This window comes from Lutra lutra, chromosome 12 (assembly GCF_902655055.1).
Source record: "Lutra lutra chromosome 12, mLutLut1.2, whole genome shotgun sequence".
In the NCBI taxonomy this organism is placed as follows: Eukaryota; Metazoa; Chordata; class Mammalia; order Carnivora; family Mustelidae; genus Lutra; species Lutra lutra.
In genome coordinates, this window is record NC_062289.1 from 58033484 (window position 1) to 58052517 (window position 19034).

Sequence of the window (19034 nt, forward strand, 5' to 3'; positions counted from 1 at the left end):
ACTCAGAAATTAACAACACATCTTTTGAGTATTTAAGTGGACATTTTTAGTGTAATCATAATTTGTGTGTCTTCTTTTTTTTAATTTAATTTAATTTAATGTGTGTGTGTGTGTGTGTGTGTGTTCCAAAATTCATTGTTTATGCACCACACCCAGTGCTCCATGCAATACATGCGCTCCTTAATACCTACCACCAGGCTCACCCAACCCCCCACCCCCTTCCCCTCCAAAACCCTCAGTTTGTTTCTCAGAGTCCACGATCTTTCAAATTCCATATGTATTTTGCATGGCCAATAGTGTCATGGACATAGCCATGGTTGCCAGAATTCTGAGAGAATGAGTGGGATTCAGACCTCTCCTCTCTACCTGGAAGGCCTCCCGCTGCTGTAGGCTCTGTGTTTCATCTCCCCTTCCCATGGCATTCTCCGATTTCATTCTTGTTTCTTCCTTTTATGTATTGATCTGCAGGACGCTCGTTCTTTACAGAGACTAGTGTTGATTTCCACCTATCCCTCTTTCCTTGTTGGTCTTGTTTTAGTTTGGTTAATTCTACATTTATGTTAGTTTGCTACTGAGCTGCTCCATGACTTTACACCTTTGTGTTTCTGTTCCATTCCCCCATGACTTCAGCTTCACGCACGCTGACCTATCCTCTGCCTCTCACCTCTCCACCTCCTATCGTCCCTCCTCTTCTGCACTGTCATGGGGACTGTGACGTGTCACAGTTGCGTGACACTCTGTAACTGTGAAATTTCTCTTGCCTTTTCATCATTACAACTGAAATAAGACTGAAATTTTAAAAAAAGGCTGTTTTTATTCCTCGACTTCTGGGGCACATGGAAGATGGCCAAATGTGCTGTCCCAAGATTAGGCAATAATATGTTGACAGCTGGGGAGTACATTCTGAAGGAGGGTTCTTAAAATATTCTTGGACCCACTTTCACAATTCCTTACCCTTCTACCTTGACGTCAGTGTTTTCTCATCTCTGGTGTCCCTGTGAGAAGATCCACTGGCCAGGAAGGAGGAAGGTATGCAGAGGACCGAGACCGCAGGCACCAAATTCATCTTAACTCTTTCTCATTCTCCAAAAGTTTACACTCGCTACTGTAAGAGATTTTGCAGCCCGTGGCTACTGTGCTCCATCCTGATCTTCGGTGTTTGATCTTGTTTTTTCTTTTGTATCCCACTTCCCAGTTGTTTTAGAATCTTGATATGAGTGACTGAAAATTATTTTCTTTGTTAGTGGTTGTTTGGTATTTAACTTGATCAAGATGGGCTGTGTATGGTAATTGATGAGACAGGCATTTTTAATGGATATTTTCCACAATGCATTAGCTACCTTTTAAAAAATGACACTTTCCTGTCATTTTTGATTTATGTCCAGAATCTTAGATTTTCATGGAAAATAGTTTTGGGCTTCTGATATTTGTGTTAATGTTACTTCAGAAACACAGTATAAAGTCTAAACTCTTGCCTTAGCCAAGTCTTAGATACTCCCAAGAATTTATAGGCAAGTTAGGGTTACAATTTGATCTTTTTGTTTTTACAAATATCCTGGGCTTAGGATGCTCCTGGTTCAACTTAGCATCACCTTGGGTATTAGGGATCTTTAACTACTTCCTGCTACAAAGGAGAAGACTTTGCTTTAAAGAGAATCTGTATCTGAGGCTAGTGATTTACTTACTATATGTTAGCTAATTGAACTTAAATTAAAAAAATATAAAACAATAAAAAAATAAAGAGAATCTGCCTTGTCATAGGGAGAAAGCTAGCTGCTGTTTTGAAAAACAGGTCTAAATACAAAGTCTGGGCCTTCACTCCACTAGAATCACTTGGGGGGGGTGGTTTAAAAAATGCCTGGTCTACACCAGGATTCTGATTTAATGGGTCTGTGTCAGGGCCCCGCATTTAGGGCTCCCCAGGGGACTCCAGGGTGTGCTCAAGGTTGACAATTATTGGGCTCAAGCAGAGCCCAATGCATGTCCCAAGTCAGGGAAGAAAAAGATAAAACCCAAGGTACAAAGGTAGCTGATTTCGCTAGCCTTGATGGGACTATCACATTGAATTTCCCATGCCCCTGAACTCTCTTGCTTTTGTTCTATTACATTTGATCATTAGTGTTGACAAAATTGTTTTTACAGTCCATCCATTAATGCCTTTCTTGTCTATTACCCAATCTTGTCTTGCCCTTCTTGGCATCGATGACTGCCTATTACCCTGCAATTGTCCTCGTGGTCATATCCTGAAGGGGATGATCAAAACAGAGGTGTCGTGACTTTGAAATTCTAAGTGAAACTCCGTTTGTCCTGGACCTGGCGTGCCCTGTGTGAATCTCTGTGATGTTAGAATAATTTTACTGTTAAATGATTTATTCCCTCTGGTTGGATAAGCATCCTGTGGGGAAATGTTTATTTTATTAATAGCTAATGAAGTAAGACTAGTGTCCTTCACTTGCAAGAATGGTTCCTATTAAACTGTGTTTGTGCAAAGTGACTTCCAGTTAAGTGAGGATTTGTGGCAGGTGACAGTTTCATAGAGCCCTCCGAGCCTCTCGCCCTTGCCCTGGCCTTTGCCTGAGGTCATCCTTTAGAAGTTGTGGGGAAAAACAAACCTGGAATCATGGTGCAGGATCTTTCGAGTGTAGAGGTATAAATATGGGCATTTCATCATTCCTTTAATGCTATCACAGTTTCAAAAATGCTTATCTGCTGCCTACAAAGTCACTTGCATCCTCAAAGTAATTCTGAGATCCAGGCAGAAAAATGAATGGGAAAAATGTTTTTAGGCTTTTCTTTTAAGTACTAAGTCAAGATTTAGAAATTAATAATGCATTTTTATTTAGGGAAACGATGCTTTGGAGTATCATCGTTTATAATAATGTGTGTTATACTTGTATGACCATATTTTGAGTTCTGCTGTAGGCATTTGCTCAGTTTCATGGGTATATCCCATGGTCGTACCCTTCCTTTATAGATGAATTTGAGGTGCAGGATTGCTCAGGGTCACAGAGGTAAATGGCATAGCGGGGAATAGTACACCTATATTTCCTTTACTTAACTATTGCTTGATTCCACTATCCTAAGATATCTTCCCATATTCCAAATCTAGATGAATAGGTAATATGTACTTACCACTCTGTTGGAAGAATTTGGATGTGACTGACATTGCATGATTAACCTTAAGGAGCCATCATAACCAAAAAAGAAAAAAAAAAAGTCCATATGTATTACATGCCCATACTGATCCACCTCTACAAAATGGCCAGCGGTTCAGTTGTTTAAAGTATAGATTAAATATGATTGCTGTCAGAGCCTTTCACAAAAACATAGCACATATAAATTTGATGATGACACTAATGAAGAAATGTTTATGATTAACAGATGTGTCCCATCTGCTTACATTTTCCCTGTCTCATCTGTGGGCTACAGGTTATTGTCAACATAGAATTGTTTTTTCTAGAATACAAAACAACAGAGTAAAACACAGTTCACGAGCATCCATTAGTACAGCAGCAAAGGACTTAAAACACTTTTCAGACAATGTACAGTAGGAAGACTGTGTCTACAAAATGGTTTTCTCTCTGTAGCATGAAAGTGGCGTGCAATGTGTTTGTTGAGATACTTGGCTCTGTGCTATCAGATACATGGTCTCAGCAGGGACTGTCACTATGGGATACACTCAAATGAAATGTATGTCTAAAATCATTCAAGTACACAAAACACGACAGTATTGCCTGTTATTATCAACTTTCTGATCACTGTGGAGCCTACATTTTTAAAATATCTTAGAGTATGTAATAAGATATAGAGAAGAGAAAATGGAATTTTAGGTGTCCTTCTTTTCATACTGATGGGCAGTTTCTGAGTTAGATGTATTTTTACACAGTCTTGAATGCCCCTTAAGCCATGTATGGTCATATTAATATTATTGTTGTACTTTCTGAAGCATTTTAAATTTTATTTTCCTACATACACTTGTTTCCCCTAAGAATTAATATTTATAATACCAGTTTTAACTTTTCAATAAATAAAGATGGTCACCAAAGCTAGTATTGATGGTCATAAATCTGAAGATGGCTTGTGCACATTGTTTTCTAGGAAACATGAGCCACCTTGCCCTCTTCCCCTGCATCTGTGTAGTTTGGGCATTTTTGTAACTTCTGCTGTTTAATTCATTTCTGATCATTGTGGAGGCTCCTCCAAATTCCTTCGTCTTTTTACTCGGTGTCTTGATTGGTTTGGACTGCTATAACAAACCACCATGGGCTGCGTGGCTTAAACAATTTATAGAGACTGAAGTCCAAGATCAGGGTACCATCATGGTGAAGTTTTCAGTGAGGACTCTGGCTTATGGACAGCCTTCTTACTGCATCCCCGCATGCAGAGAAAGCGAGCTCTGGGCGAGGCATCCCCTTATAAGGACGCCAATCCCATTAAGAGGGATTCAGTCTGATGACCTCCTCTAAGCCTAATTACCTCCCAAAGGCCCACCCCCATACCGTCACACTGGAGATTAGGTCTGATCATACGAATTTGGGAGAGACCTAAGCATTCAGTCTACGGCATTGGGCTACCATCTAAAACTCGGAAGTGGGTGGGAAATGAAAGTGGTTCAGCCTCCAGGACAAATGGCAGAAATCAGGGGGGCAGTAGAGATGCCTTTTGAACAATAGATGAATGGCAGCTTTGACCAAGCCAGGAACTGGCATGAGCAAGTTGGGTGAATAGGAGTTGGCCAAGGAAACCTGGAAAACAGTGATTTTTCTCTCCACAGATCTTGAGACCCCTATAATTTTTCAATAGCTTATTTCTAGAATCACAGAATTATGTAATATCTGAATGTGGAATAGTCCTCAAATCAAATTTTATTCATGAGAAAGTGAAAGCCCAGAAAAGGTAGGAAACTTTAACACAATCGTATATTATGTATTTAATTATGATATGTATTAAATACAGTTTAGTTTGCTAGTGAAAGTCAATTATAAATATGTATTTACAAATAAGTAAATTTGCCATGTGGACTTTTTTCTTCATTGAGTACTTGTCTTTTAATCAAATATGGTCAGATTTACTGTGAAAATAGCTGTGTTAATTTCGGAACCATCATAGTACAGTATCATTGAGTTTTACTTTTTTAGCAAATAGGACTTAGTGTTCATTAGAAGTAAGGCACCAGAATAACATTTTTAAATGATTTCATAACATGCATCTGTTCATAGAAATAGAAAAAGAAATCAGATGGTGTTACTATGAAGTACTCTATTAAAAATACTGTTGCAATGTAGCAGCTAGAATAGTACCTATAACATAAAAAATGCTCAGTAAATGCCTGCTCCTGGCACTTCCCTTACTGCCTGCCTGAACAAATCGTGTCTCCTCCAGGTGAGTGTCAAAGACTGGCACAAGAAAGAGACACAGAATCTGTCTTTCTGGGATGCTGGTTTTATGGCGATGGTTCATCTCCAAGGGATGGTTTTGATGAGAGAAGGGATATATAGAACCTAATGATGTCCCTTTTGCTGTTTCAGAGTATGCAGCAAATATCACACAGAGTTAGGATAGTTCTGGAAGCAAATGTGGTTAGTATGTCATCTCTTTTAAACCTTCATTTCTTATACCTTTCCCCTAGGTATTTTTTTCCCCCTCTGTTGTAAAATTTTGTTTTCTAATTCACCCCGTAGAAAAAAATTCTTACCACAGGACTTCAGTGAAAGGTAATAGAAATGCACCTCTCAAGGACAGTGTGTTTGAGTCCTCACTATGACAGCAGACCTGTGTCATAGTAATTGATAGATGAACCCACCTCACTTTTTTTTTCTTTTTTTGGAATCAGTGTAATTCAGTATGAGCTCTTGAATTGGATAGACTGATTTTCTAAGAATAATGTTCACTTAGGATTAAAACTTTTGTAGCTGTTGGCCTAGAGATTTTTTTTTTCTTTTGAGAGTTTGATATGTAATTCCACTTAACTGGGTCTGAGTTACCCAGTTGTGAAAACAGTATTTTTCACCAGTGTAATACATTTCTCATATGTCTTTTCTGAGTTAGATTTTTAGTCCTTTGTGGGACTTTTTTGAGAGAGAAAAAGGAAAATCTTCAGATTTTTATAACTTAAAATGGTTCTCATAAATAGGTCATCTGGCCTGCTATAGAATTTGATTTATGAATGAATAAATTATAAATTATATTGCAGTATTTATATCACTGACTTCAACAGATGTGTTTGAAATAAAAAAAATTACAACTCCATTTACTGAGCACTGCTGTGTGCTAGATACTTTGCTAGGCTCTGTCTGGCATTTTTTTCTCTGAACTGATCCACAGGAACACTCTCTTATATGCCCACAGAAGAAGAAACGGGCTTGGGAAGTTTCGGTAATTTTTCCAGGAACACATTGCCAGTAACAAGACTGAAGATTTGAGCCATGCCATGTAACTCCAGAATGTACACCCTTAACCATAATGCCTCTTGCATAGTACAAAGACCCAGACATTTCCTTGTGGATTCATAAACACCATGTAGTAATTTACGTGATAGCTTTTATCAGAATTTAAAATTAAAATTCTATTCATGTGTGTGGATGTTGCCTTGGCTTTTTTGTTAGGGAATGTATGTGTTTGGTCAACCTTTCTTGGTGGCTTTTAGTTTCCTTTATAGATTATGAGGGGAAAAAGCAGAACTGTATATCAGACCAATTTTGCTATTATGTATAAAAGCCATAAAATGATTTGAAAAGAAGTAAAATTATGGTTCCCTTGGCAAGTTTAACTTGGGTATTTTATACCATATATATTAAAGCATAAATTTAACATCACTTACCATCGTAGAAAATACCAGGAATGCACAAATAGGACTGTCTTCAGTTGCTATAGGAACCATTTGCTCCTTAAAACTTTGAGTGGTTGAAATTACATCCATTATTGTTTTAGTCAGTTGAATACCCATATATATAGATATATCTATATCTATATATATGGATATATATATCCATATATATATATAATATATATAATATATAATATTATATATATATAATGCAATATGCACATTGAGACTGAAACCACCAAAAGCCTTCAAAGCATATACTGTATGTTTTAATTTAGTGTGAGTTTGGATTAGTTTAAATTAAAGGTAAAGATGCAGTATAACTTACCATGGGAGATTCCAGGAGGCATTAATTAATAAATTTTATTTTGTGATATGGACCTGAGTCTAAAAACACATAAATCGCTGGTGCTTTGAGAAGGATGCCCCAGAAAAAGTTGGAGCAGCAGTTGGAGAGCTCTGTCCTCAGCAGCAATCTAAAGGTCTCCGGGCCAGAATGGGAAATGGTTCTTGAAACCATGGGTCAAGATGGTTCAGTTCTGAGGGCAGAAGAGAAAGGCATCAACTTGTCCTCTTAAGGGCTGCTTACTTTGAGGCCAAGAACCATAAATCCTGTGAATGCAATTTTTTCTTTTTCTTTTCTTTCTTTCTTTTTTTTTTTTTTTTTGCAGCTTTTCTCAAATTCATCAAGTGGTTCATTTGTTTCTCTTGGCTCCAAGAATCCATAGCTGTGTCACAAGAAGAGAAGGCAGAGGTGGCCGTGCTCTGGAATTTCTGTGATTGAGGGCTGAGGATACGATCACTCTGTCTTTCTATCTCCTTCTCTCTCCTTTTACTGAGCCAGGCCTAGGACTGAGGGTCCTGGAGGGTTTGGACACTATTAGGATCTCTAGTTTTTTGTTTGTTTTGTTTTGTTTTTGCTTTTGTTTTCCTCTTCTGTCTCTTTTTTTTTTGGAAGGAGAGGAAAAATAGAAATGTCTTATGTGGGCTGTTTATGTACAGACCTCTGGTGGCCTTGGAAGTCCTAGAAGGTTTTCAGTTTCATCATCAGGCATCATGTACAGAGAAAGGAAAGAGAGAAGTTTACCTAAGTCCTTCCTTGAGATGGAAGGAAAATTTGGCAATTTCTGATGGGTTTTTTTTTTTTAAAGATTTTATTTATTTGTCAGAGAGAGAGAGGAGAGCGAGCGAGCACAGGCAGACAGAATGGCAGGCAGAGGCAGAGGGAGAAGCAGGCTCCCTGCCAAGCAAGGAGCCCGATGTGGGACTCGATCCCAGGACGCTGGGATCATGACCTGAACCGAAGGCAGCTGCTTAACCAACTGAGCCACCCAGGCGTCCCTTCTGATGGGTTTTAATTTTAAAAATGTCTTTTGGACTATAGAAATGTGACTCAGCATGAGGCAAGACCTGAACATTTTGGGTTGGTTCACAGCGGCCGCCAGGCAGTTCCTACAGAGGATGAACTTTGAAGTCATAAAGCAGTTTGTTATTCTCGTCTGCGTCCCTCCTTACTTCTAAAACTGCCATCCTTCATTCCCTTCATGCAAAAGAAAGGGCACTGGCTCTTGTCCAAGTGTAATAAAATTGTTTGTCTCTGTTAGAAGTGATGTCCTCTAAGCACAAAGGACAAGTGACTAACGGAGTTTCTGTTTATTTTTAAGATTTGGAAGCCCCTTATTACTTTCACTCAAGAAACATATATTATATACTTTCCATGCGCTAAGTATATGAGTTAGGCAAATGTTGCCAGAGATCCAGGCCGCAAGCCCTGGGATATGTCTTCCCTGGGTCAAAGTACACTTTCTTTTCTACTGGTGCTGGTACCTTTACCATAGAAATGAAAAAGCTCGATGCTTGCACAGGAAGTGAATGACACCTAGACAAAATAGTTCTACAGCACTGGAGTATTTGCAAGCCAGTAGCAAAATCACTGGGGGAAATAACCACAGTTAAAATAGTTGTTAAGTAATACAGAAAAATGAGCCATTCCTTTCTTCACATCTTCCTTGAAGAAAGTTTCTTTTCACTTTTATTTTGGAAATTGTAAATATACACAGAGTTAGAGAGAAATCGGAAAAAGCTTACTCTACTCAGCATTCCCCTTCAACACCTAACACTGTGTGGCCTATTGCTGCCTCTCCGTTTCCACCTGCTCCCCCTCTGATTATTTTTGAAGCAATCCCAGTCATCATATCATTTAACTTGTTAATGTTTCTCTAAAACAGGGGCTGGCAAACACTTTCTGTAAAGGGCCAGATAGTAAATTTTGCAGGCCAGACGGGCTTTGTGGCAACTGCACAGCTCTGCAGACAACACACACATGAAGGATAGTGGCTGTTTTCAGTGCAGCTCTGCATATGGACACTGACCTTTGAATTTCATATGAGTCTCATTGTCACAAAATAGTATTCCTGCTTTGTTTGTGTTTTTTTAAATTATTAAAAACATACAAACCATTCTCAGCTTTTGAGCTATACGAAACAGGTGACTGGCTGGATGGAGCCTCAGACCCCTGCTCTGAAAGATAAGAGCCCTTAAAATAATAATAAACACTATGCGTGATCTGGAAAAATAATCAGTGTTCAGATTTCCTTGACTGTCTTATAACCTTATTTCTCTTAGCCATTTATTTGCATTGTGATAACAGTTAAGTTGACATTTTGCAAGTGGACAGTGAGTGTCTTAAGTTCATCCCCCCCTCCTTTTTGGGAGATTGGTGGTTGTTGCTGAAACTGTGTTTATCCTATACAGTTTCCCATATTTTTAATTTTGCTTGTTGCCATTTAATGGCAGTGTCATTTAATGTGTTCTTCTATTATGTTTCTTGCAATTATTTCCTTTTTGTGAAGCTGTCAGCCACAGGTGACCACTCCTACATTCATTGATTTGTTAAGGATTGCAGAATGGCTCCGTGATACCAGTCCTTCTTGGTTTAGTAGCTAGAATAGTCCCAGAAAGAAAAGCTCTCCCATATCAAATATGAATTACCCTAATACGGAAATAATAAAGGGAATAGGGTATAAATGCTTGATACTTTGTCTTCTTCAGCATGTTTTTTAAAAATAAAGAGGTAGTTCACTGGCATCACCTAAAAGTGACCAAGGGGTTATTAGTATTATTGTTATTGTCACCAGCACCATGGTCTTTGTCATCACCACATTGTCGTCATTGCCATTGTCATCATTGTCATTGTCGTCAACTTGTGGATTTAAATACATTTGATATGTTTTGACCCATCACATTTATTATCTTTTTTTTTTTTAAAGATTTTATTTATTTATTTGACAGACAGAGATTACAAGTAGGCAGAGAGGCAGGCAGAGAGAGAGAGGAGGAAGCAGGCTCTCTGCTGAGCAGAGAGCCCGATGTGGGGCTCGATCCCAGGACCCTGGGATCATGACCTGAGCCGAAGGCAGAGGCTTTAACCCACTGAGCCACCCAGGTGCCCCACATTTATTATCTTTATCTCAGCTCAAATAAATGGAGCTTACTCAGGTGGGTGACCCCTGTCCTAGGCCATGCTAGGTGGCTTTCTTACTTTCTGGTGTGATAATATATTCCAGGCTTTTGTTTTACATTTTCTACCTCAATGACCTAGAGTCAGCCATTTCTCCAGGGAGCCCTGGTTCTTGTTTAGTGGGAACTGATCATTGGAAATTACAGTCTGAGCATAAGAGGTACTCACTACTATGCTCTTTTGTCTCTGGATCTTCCCATTGGGCAGAGCTAGGATATATACCTATACACACAGTTAAAAACATGTCCTGAGATCATATTGACAATTTCTTTTTTTTTAAAGATTTTATTTATTTATTTGAGAGAAAGAGAGAGTGTGTGAGCACAAGCATGGGGAGAGGCAGGCAGAGTGCGTAGGAGAAGCAGGCTCCTTGCCCAGCAGGGGAAGCCCAATATGGTACTCGATCCCAGGACTCTAGGATCATGACCTGAACTGAAGGCAGTGGCTCAAAGAATTGAGCCACCTAGGTGCCCCATATTGACGATTCCAATTGAAATTTAGAACCACTAGGCTTTTAGCCTCCTTTATCTTGCATCTTCAGCTTCATTCAGCTATGTTTTTCATAGTTTCATAGTTTGGGTACTTTAAGGCATTGATTGGGAAAAAGTGATGTTCTTAGCCAGCCATATTGAGGACTAGCCCCATCTTTTAGATCATGAACGATTATGCGGGCACTGCCATCGTCCTCATATTAGAGAGTCGTTATTACGGTTTTGAAGGAAACAGTCGATTCCCTGCCTTGCAAACCCAAACCTTTAAACTAACGGGAAATGTCAGTCAGTGTCAGGCCTTTGAGTTTCCTGTGGCTGGGTTAATCTAGTCAACAGTGGGGTATTTGATTTTAAGACTATAGAACTTCTAATTTCATTGGTTTCTAACTATTGCATTTATTGTGTATATCCTGTATTATTTGGATGAACGTCTCTGTAAAATGAAACAAAAGTTGGTTAAGTAACGTCATTCAAATAGTACACATATATAATGAAATGGACTATGCCTAAATATCAGCAGAGATTCTAAATTTCCAGAATTAATTTTTTACTTGAAAATACCTATAAGACTGTTACACATTCAAAGAATATGCAGCTTTGGATATCTGTATGTTACTTTGGCTATCTGTATATTTTTTAGCCAATTTAAGTATACTTGTCAGTGTGTACTCATAGTATAGGATAATGTAAGTAAGAACTTCTAGTCCTACACTTCCAAATTGGTAAATATTTGGGTTGGCTTCATTATGGCCTAGAAATCAAAGGTCAATAGTATCTTGATTATTAAAATTATATTTATATATATATATATATATAAAGTTTTGTATATATATTAACATAATACAATATAATATATATAAGGTATATGTGATATATATTACTACAACATAATAAATATATATATAATATATATAATGTATATATGTCTCCAGAAGGTAGAAATGTTGAGGTTGTCGATTATTATTTGATTTAGATTATATAAAATATTTTCAGCACGTTTATTCCAGGTCTTGCTGATAATTGTTGTAATCCCAGTGCTAAGAATTTCAGTCAATTTTGGGGCTCCTGGGTGGCTTGGTTGTTAAGCATCTGCCTTCGGTTCAGGTCGTAATCCCAGGGTCCTGGAATTGAGTCCCACATTGGGCTCCCTGCTCAGCGGGAAGCCTGCTTTCCCTCTCCCACTCCCCCTGCTTGTGTTCCATCTCTCACTGTGTCTCTCTCTGTCAAATAAATATAATATTTAAAATTTAAAAAAGACAAAAAGGATTTAAGTCGGTTTCATCCAAATGAGTGCATTTGCAAGTGCGGTAACACAGACTATTTTCCCTCTTGAATAAATGAAGGTTCAGTTCATCCCCAGCCATCTGGCTCAGGAAAGGTGACTGGCCAGTATCTCCTCCAGGCTTGTGCACTCAGAGCAACTTCAAAATGCCCAGGATTGACTAATTTGATCCAAGTGCTGCTAACATCCCAGACCTCAATTTCTCTCAATCATTGCTCTGATTATGGCGAAACTATTTCCAAAAGACTTAATATGTATCTTTTTGATGGTAAATTACTGCTCATTTAGAAGTTCTACAGTCAGTCCCTTGCATAAAGAAGATTATAAGTCTAATTTAAATGACTATCAGTACCTTTTTTCCTACCATGCTCAAACCGAAATACATGCATGTTTAAAGACACTCTTGCTTTTGTACAAAGCCATATTTAACCCACTAAGATCATTTCCTCTCAGACATGGCCATTATGGTTGTTTTATTAAGTTAACAAAAGATGGGCCAGCAATTTCTTTAACAACCCTGGACATTCAGGTGCCAGGTTGTGCCTCAGGTACAGGTCTTTGTTCCTGACCAGCGTGTCCTGGGCTCTCTTTCACCGTGAACTCTGATATTCTAAAGAACGATCTGGATACCCGTCCTTGGTGATGCCACATTGTCCTGCTGTAAGGGTTTTGAGAACATGGAACACCCGTCCTTGGCAGGGCTGCCTCTCCCTAAATGTAAGAATTAAGAGAAAACTGGCCAACAGATTCACTGTCTCTATGCAGTGTACATTTTCATTGCTTTGTTTTACCAGAAGAGCTGAAAGTAGGCTTTCATAGGCTCTGAGATGATCAGGAGTACCAGAGGTTCTGAACATATTGTCCTATCTGTCACCGCTGTCATGGGGAAAGACACACAAGGAAAGGAGTCACATGCCTTTTCATGCCTCCCTGAATCAGAGAAAAGGGACTGCTATTCCCCATTCTTCCCTGTTTAATTCTGATGTGAGGAGGCCTAGCTGTGAACCAAAACACATCTTAAAAATCAACTTGTTTAGTCAACCATTCAATGCCTAATCCCTTTAATCCCTTTAATAGTGCTACCGACCTTTCCTTGGATGTGCCAGGCATGGTTTTTGTGCTAGAGATATAATAACAAGAACCTGGCAAAGATCCCTGCCTCTGGGGGTCTTGTATTCTGGTAGGGGGTGAAGAGAATGACCCTTATCTCTGTGGGACTTATATTCTGGTAAGGGGTGAAGATAATGACCCTAATAAGTAAGCTATGTCCTATGTTAGCAAGTGTTCAGTAGCATTAATAGGAGTAGCTAGACAGGACACAGGGCATCAGCAGGGCCATGCAGGAGAGGTTTCAGTTTTAAATCTGGGGACTGGGTAGGCCTCCTTGAGTATACATGGGTGATGGAGGTAAGTCAGGGAGGGCCTCCAGGAGGAGGAAGACAGACATCTGGAGGGTAGCCTGCCTGGGTAAGAAAGTGACAGCTCAGAGCCCGGTGTGGCTAGAGCCCAGGAATCCCTCAGACTTGTGGGGTCGTGGAAGAGTGTGTGGGGGTGGGCAGAACTGGTTTATACATTCTTAGAGGTCACTCTTATTCCCAAGTCTAAACGTGGAAGTTCTCCACATCTAATGTAGTAGCAAAACCTGCCCACTTTTGTAATCCATTTGGTGACAACACTTCACCTGAAACGTTATGGCCTGTTTTTCCTCCTTAGAGTCATAGTCACATGTTTTAATGCAGAAATATCAATGTCCTTGGTGATGGGGTGCTGACCCAGACTTCCTTGGGATATCACACAGTATACCATAAAGAAACCCTTCTAAAACAAAAATAAAAATTAAAAATAAATCTGAATTCGGAACCACATTTTACCCAAAGAGTTTCAGATAAGGGATAGAGCCCCATGGCCATGACATTCAAATGCTGTTCCTATTTTACATGTCTGGTCTTTTAATTTTGGAAGATAATTGTCCTTTCTTCTCCCTCTCAAGTCATCTATTTCCAGGTGTTTACCAGCTTTTACCTGTAGTGATGAATGCTGCACAGTCACACGAGGTCCTCTTCATGTTCCACTGAACAAGCCTATTTCTCATATGCTCCTCAGAAAATAGGGGCCCCCAGAAAAGAAAGATGTCTTCTGGGGGGCACTGCCTCCCCAGATACTCTATTTCTATTAATATAACTGAAAACTGGATTAGGTTTGAAAAAAAATCCACTTCACAAAACTTCTTATACCCTAGTGATGAAGGTGCTTCTAAGGTTGCCAATGATCCACTGGTAAAGTCCAGGGAGTATGGGATTGATTTACATTTATTTTGATTGATATTTATCTCATTAATTTAAATTCATTATTAGGCTTTGCAGATATCTTTTCTTTTAACCCATTTTACACATTCATGCGCTGGTTAGTTGTCACCTGTACATATGACAAACACAACTACGACTCTCAGTGACATTAATAGTCATGTTGGAGGAGTCAAGGACATAACCTTTGCCAAGGGTTCAGAAACCTGCTTCAGCATCCATGCTGACAAGCAGCCATAGACTCTGGTCGTTCATAGGCTTCTAGTCCACCCAGCCTTCCTGGCATGTGTCCCACATTGCTCTCCTCTTGTCCATGGAGATATCACAGGTGATCCGCCTGGTGTCCTGCCAACAGCTGGAAACACTCCATCCTCCTCCTTTCTAGCAACCCAAGAAGTCAGATTTGACACTAACCAGGTGAAGGGTGAGCACTCTCTCCTCCTCCCCATATCCCCCATTATCTGAGGACATCTTCCCATGTGTCCTCCATCAACCCTATTGTGGATTCCTTCGTCATGAGTGTTATCAGTCACTGAGCTAACGCAGAACCTAAAGTCACTGTTGGACCTGGTGGGTTTTTTTCAGCCTCAGGAAACAAAAAGACTATTATTAAAGTATCAGTGTCAGAACTTAAAAGGAAATGAATCAATATCGTCCAAGAGGTGGCTCTTTTCCTCCCTGTGAGTTAGGACTTTGTCTCAAGTTCAGGCTTTTGGTCTGCTCTCATCTCTGTGTCTCTGCCTGCCGCAGTCCTCGCCATCTTTGAGCCCTTCCTCTGCCATCATCCCTCTCCCTTCTGTCGCCTCACCCAACTTCTCTCCACTCTTTTTGACTTTCCGTGTTTGCGCTACAGCAATTCTCCCTTATTCACGGGTCCAGTTACCCGCGGTCAACTGCATCCCTTCGTCCCATCACGTAGGCAATTTCTCATCTCAGAGCATCACTGGAGGGGTGAGTACAGTACAGTAAGTTATTCTGAGAGACCACATTCACGTAACTTTTACTACAGTATATTGTTGCAATTGTGCTGTGTTATTTGTCATTGTTGTTTATCTCTTACTGTGCCAAATTTATAAGCCAAACCCTATGATAGGTGTGTACGTGTGTGTAGGAGAAGACATAGTATATTTAGGGTTCAATACTATCCATGGTATTGATATCCATGGTATCCTGAAAAGGCATGCACTGGGGTGTTGGAACACATCTCCAGCAGTTAAGGGGGGATGACTGAATTCCCCCCTTTTCTCCTTTGTCACTTTTCCCTCTTTCTTTTATTCTTTCAGTCTTCACACCTTTTTCTCCTGTTGCTCTCCTGCCTCATTTAGACTTATAATTTGTTCTCTGCTCATTTTGTTCACATCATGTGATGCCTCTATGTTCTTCAGTCTTTAGGCAGCTGTTCTACATGCATTTTCAAGGTGGGATTTTTCTGCCCGTATAAAATTACTGGTCATACCACAAACTTAAATGATATGCATCAACCTTAGTGATTTATCTTCTAGATAGTTAAATAATGCCATGCGTCCCTAATTCTAAATAGACATTTTAGTAGTGCTGCATGCTCTTTCATTCAATTATCTTAAGCACACTTAATCTTATTTAGTTTGGTTTATCTATTCCATTTTTAGAAATAGCCCCTTATGGCTATTGAAGATGTGAATTTCAAGGAAGAGCCTTGTCTTATGGGAGGAGGTCAGTGTAGACTGCATCTCAGAATATTACAGGGAATTTATCCTTCTTGAAAATATTAAAGATGGGATTCATTTTAATTTTGAAATTCTGTCTGGCAGGAGAGTAACTGAATTTGTACTGTGGAAGCCATGCAGTATCATAAAAATAAATATTTTTTTTCTGAAGATTTGCCTTTTTACCCAAGATAAGCGGAGGGTCCCTCCCCACACACACTTTATACTGTTTTGGAAATATTGTAAGAAAAGATCAGTGATTCAGGTCAATTCTCTGTCCTATTTGATCCGTTTGTAATATCTGAAAGGTGTTGGAAAATAACTTGATTTTAGGAGCCATCTGAACTCTTGTTAAAAAACAATTCTTATAAATAGATAATTAACTCTCTTTCAAGCCTTTTATGTTGTTTATCAAAAAGAAACCTTAAAATTTTTCATTCCTTTTAAACCAACAATTTTAGGAATAAGGATTGTCCTAATATCATTTATAACAGTGAAGCATGTAAATAATTTTAATATATAGTGATAAAGAAATATATAAATAATGGCTATAGCTGTAAAATGGGAAACATTAAAAAGCATGTTTTTGAAACCATTTAATGGCATAAACATGTCCGTGGATATCACAGATAACACACACACACACACACACACACACAAAACCACAATTTCAAATTTTATTTAAATGAAATAATGCATCAGAAAATAGTAAACTAAATAGTTAGTTATTTAGTTAGTTAGTAAACTAACTAAAATACCTTAAAATATTTACACTATTTATCTTTAAGTGATTGGATTATGTCTAGTTTTTAAATGTCTATTTTTTTATATTTAAAAAAAAGTTTCTACAGTAAACATTAGATTTAAAAAATCCATTTCTCTTTTTTTACTTTTATTTATTTTTAAAATTTCTTTTCAGTGTTCCAGAATTCATTGTTTATGCACTTCTTTTTTTATTGTCCTTAAGAATATATTTTGTGTGGGTTTGCTCTGAGCCGGATGTACCTGGTGGCCTGTGGACACCTATGACCCCGGCCATCTGGATTGTGGGTTGGCTCCCCTTTAGCCGGTTGAAAGCTCCCTTGCTTTCCTCTTCTGCCCCTGCTTGGACATATCAGGTCTGCTTCGCATCCCTCCTTCCATTCTCCATTCAGCTCACCAAATACATTTTACCTATTTTTTTGCAATCATTTTTAACCTGCACTCCAGATTATTTTAGCGCAGTCTTTGAATAAAGGTGCAAAAGCTAGAGTTTATGCTGTTGATCTGTAGTAGGTAGTGGTGACTTAGCATGCATAACGTGAAGTTTACCAATTTGACCGTGTTCAAAAGCACAATTTAATGGTTAAGAACATTCACAGTGTTAGGTAATCACTACCACTATTTATTTCCGAAACTTTTCTGTCCCCTGAAACAAAACCTATTAAAAAATAACTCCCATTCCCTCTCCTCCCACTCTTAGTAACCTTCATTCTACTTTCTGTCTAGATGAATTTGCTCATTCTAGATACCACATATAAGTAGAATCATACCATATTTGTCCATAGTGACTGGTTTATTTCACCTAACATAATGTGGTCAAGGTTTATCCATGTCATGACATGCATCTGAACTTCCGTCCTTTTTAAAGCTAAATGATATCCCATTGCCTGTATAGGCCATCTTTCGTTTAACCATTCATCCATCAATGGACACTTAGGTTGTTGTCTACCTTTTGGCTCTTGCAAATAATGCTGCTGTGAACATTGATGTATAAGTGTGTGTTTGAGTACCTGTTCTCCATTCTTTTGGGTTATATCCAGGAGTAGAATCCCTGAGTGATATGATAATTCTGTTTAACTTTTTAAGGTCTTGCCAGACTATTTTCCACAGTGACTGCATCATTTTATAATGCCATCAGCAATGCACAGGGTTCCCATTTCTCTATGTCCTCGATAACTTGTTATTTTTAATTTTTAATTTTTTTTGGATGATAGCTATCCTGCTGGATGTAAAGTGGTATTTCATTGTGGTTTTGATATGTATTTCCCTGTTGACCAAAGATGTTGAGCATCTTTTCATATAATTATCAGCCATCTGTATATCTTCTTTGGGGGAAATTTTTTAAAATTTCTTTGCCCATTAAAAAAAATTGAGTCTAGTTGACACATGTTACATTAGTTCCAGGTGTACAGCATAGTGATTTAACTACTCTATACTTTATGCTGTGCTCACCACAAGTATACCTACCATCTGTGACCCTACAACACTATCCCAGTATCAATGACTATATTCCCTATGGTGTGACTTTTATTCCCATGACTTAACTGATTCCATAACTGGAAGGCTATATCTCCCACTCCCCTTCACCCATTTTGCCCCCTCCCTTTCTCCTTCTCTCTGACAGCTGTCAACTTTTTCTCTGTATTTACAGGTCTGATTCTGCCATTTGTTCATTTAGTCATTGTTTTGTTTTTTAGATTTCATATATGAATGAAACCGTATGGTATTTGTCTTTCTCTGTCTGACTTACTTCACTTAGCATACGTCCTCCAAGTCCAGCCATGTTGTCGCAAATCCTTGGATTGTTTGTTTCTTGTCTTTGTTGTTGGTTGAAGGACTTCTTTATATATTCAAGATCTTAATCCCAATCATACATATGATTTGTGAATATTTTCTCCCACTCTCTATTGCTTTAATCTCCTTTGATGTACACAGTTTTTAATTTTGATAATTTTTTTTTCTATTGTTGCCAGTAATTTTGGTATTTAGAAATCAGTTCTGAATCTAACATCATGAAGATTTTCCCCTATGTTTTTCCTCTAAGATAATTACAGTTTTAGATCTTAATTTTAGATATTTGTTGTATTTCGAGTTCATTTTTATATGCAGCGAAAGATAAGGGTCCAACTTTATTCTTTTGCCTGGATGTCCAGTTTTCCCAACAT

At 38.6% G+C, this 19034-nt stretch overlaps 1 protein-coding gene across 11 annotated transcripts in view; it reads left to right on the forward strand.

Annotated features, from left to right (window-relative positions):
• The window catches only part of PTPRM (protein tyrosine phosphatase receptor type M), an 801682-nt gene that overhangs the window by 350458 nt on the left and 432190 nt on the right, over positions 1-19034 (forward strand). Inside the window, exon 1 of one of the 11 annotated variants that reach the window (XM_047696720.1) lies at positions 5532-5579. The exons of the other annotated variants lie outside the window; for them this stretch is intronic. Coding sequence (XP_047552676.1) covers positions 5532-5579 — 48 coding nt within the window. Of the gene's footprint in view, positions 1-5531; positions 5580-19034 lie in introns of those variants that run through there. 11 annotated transcript variants of the gene reach the window in all.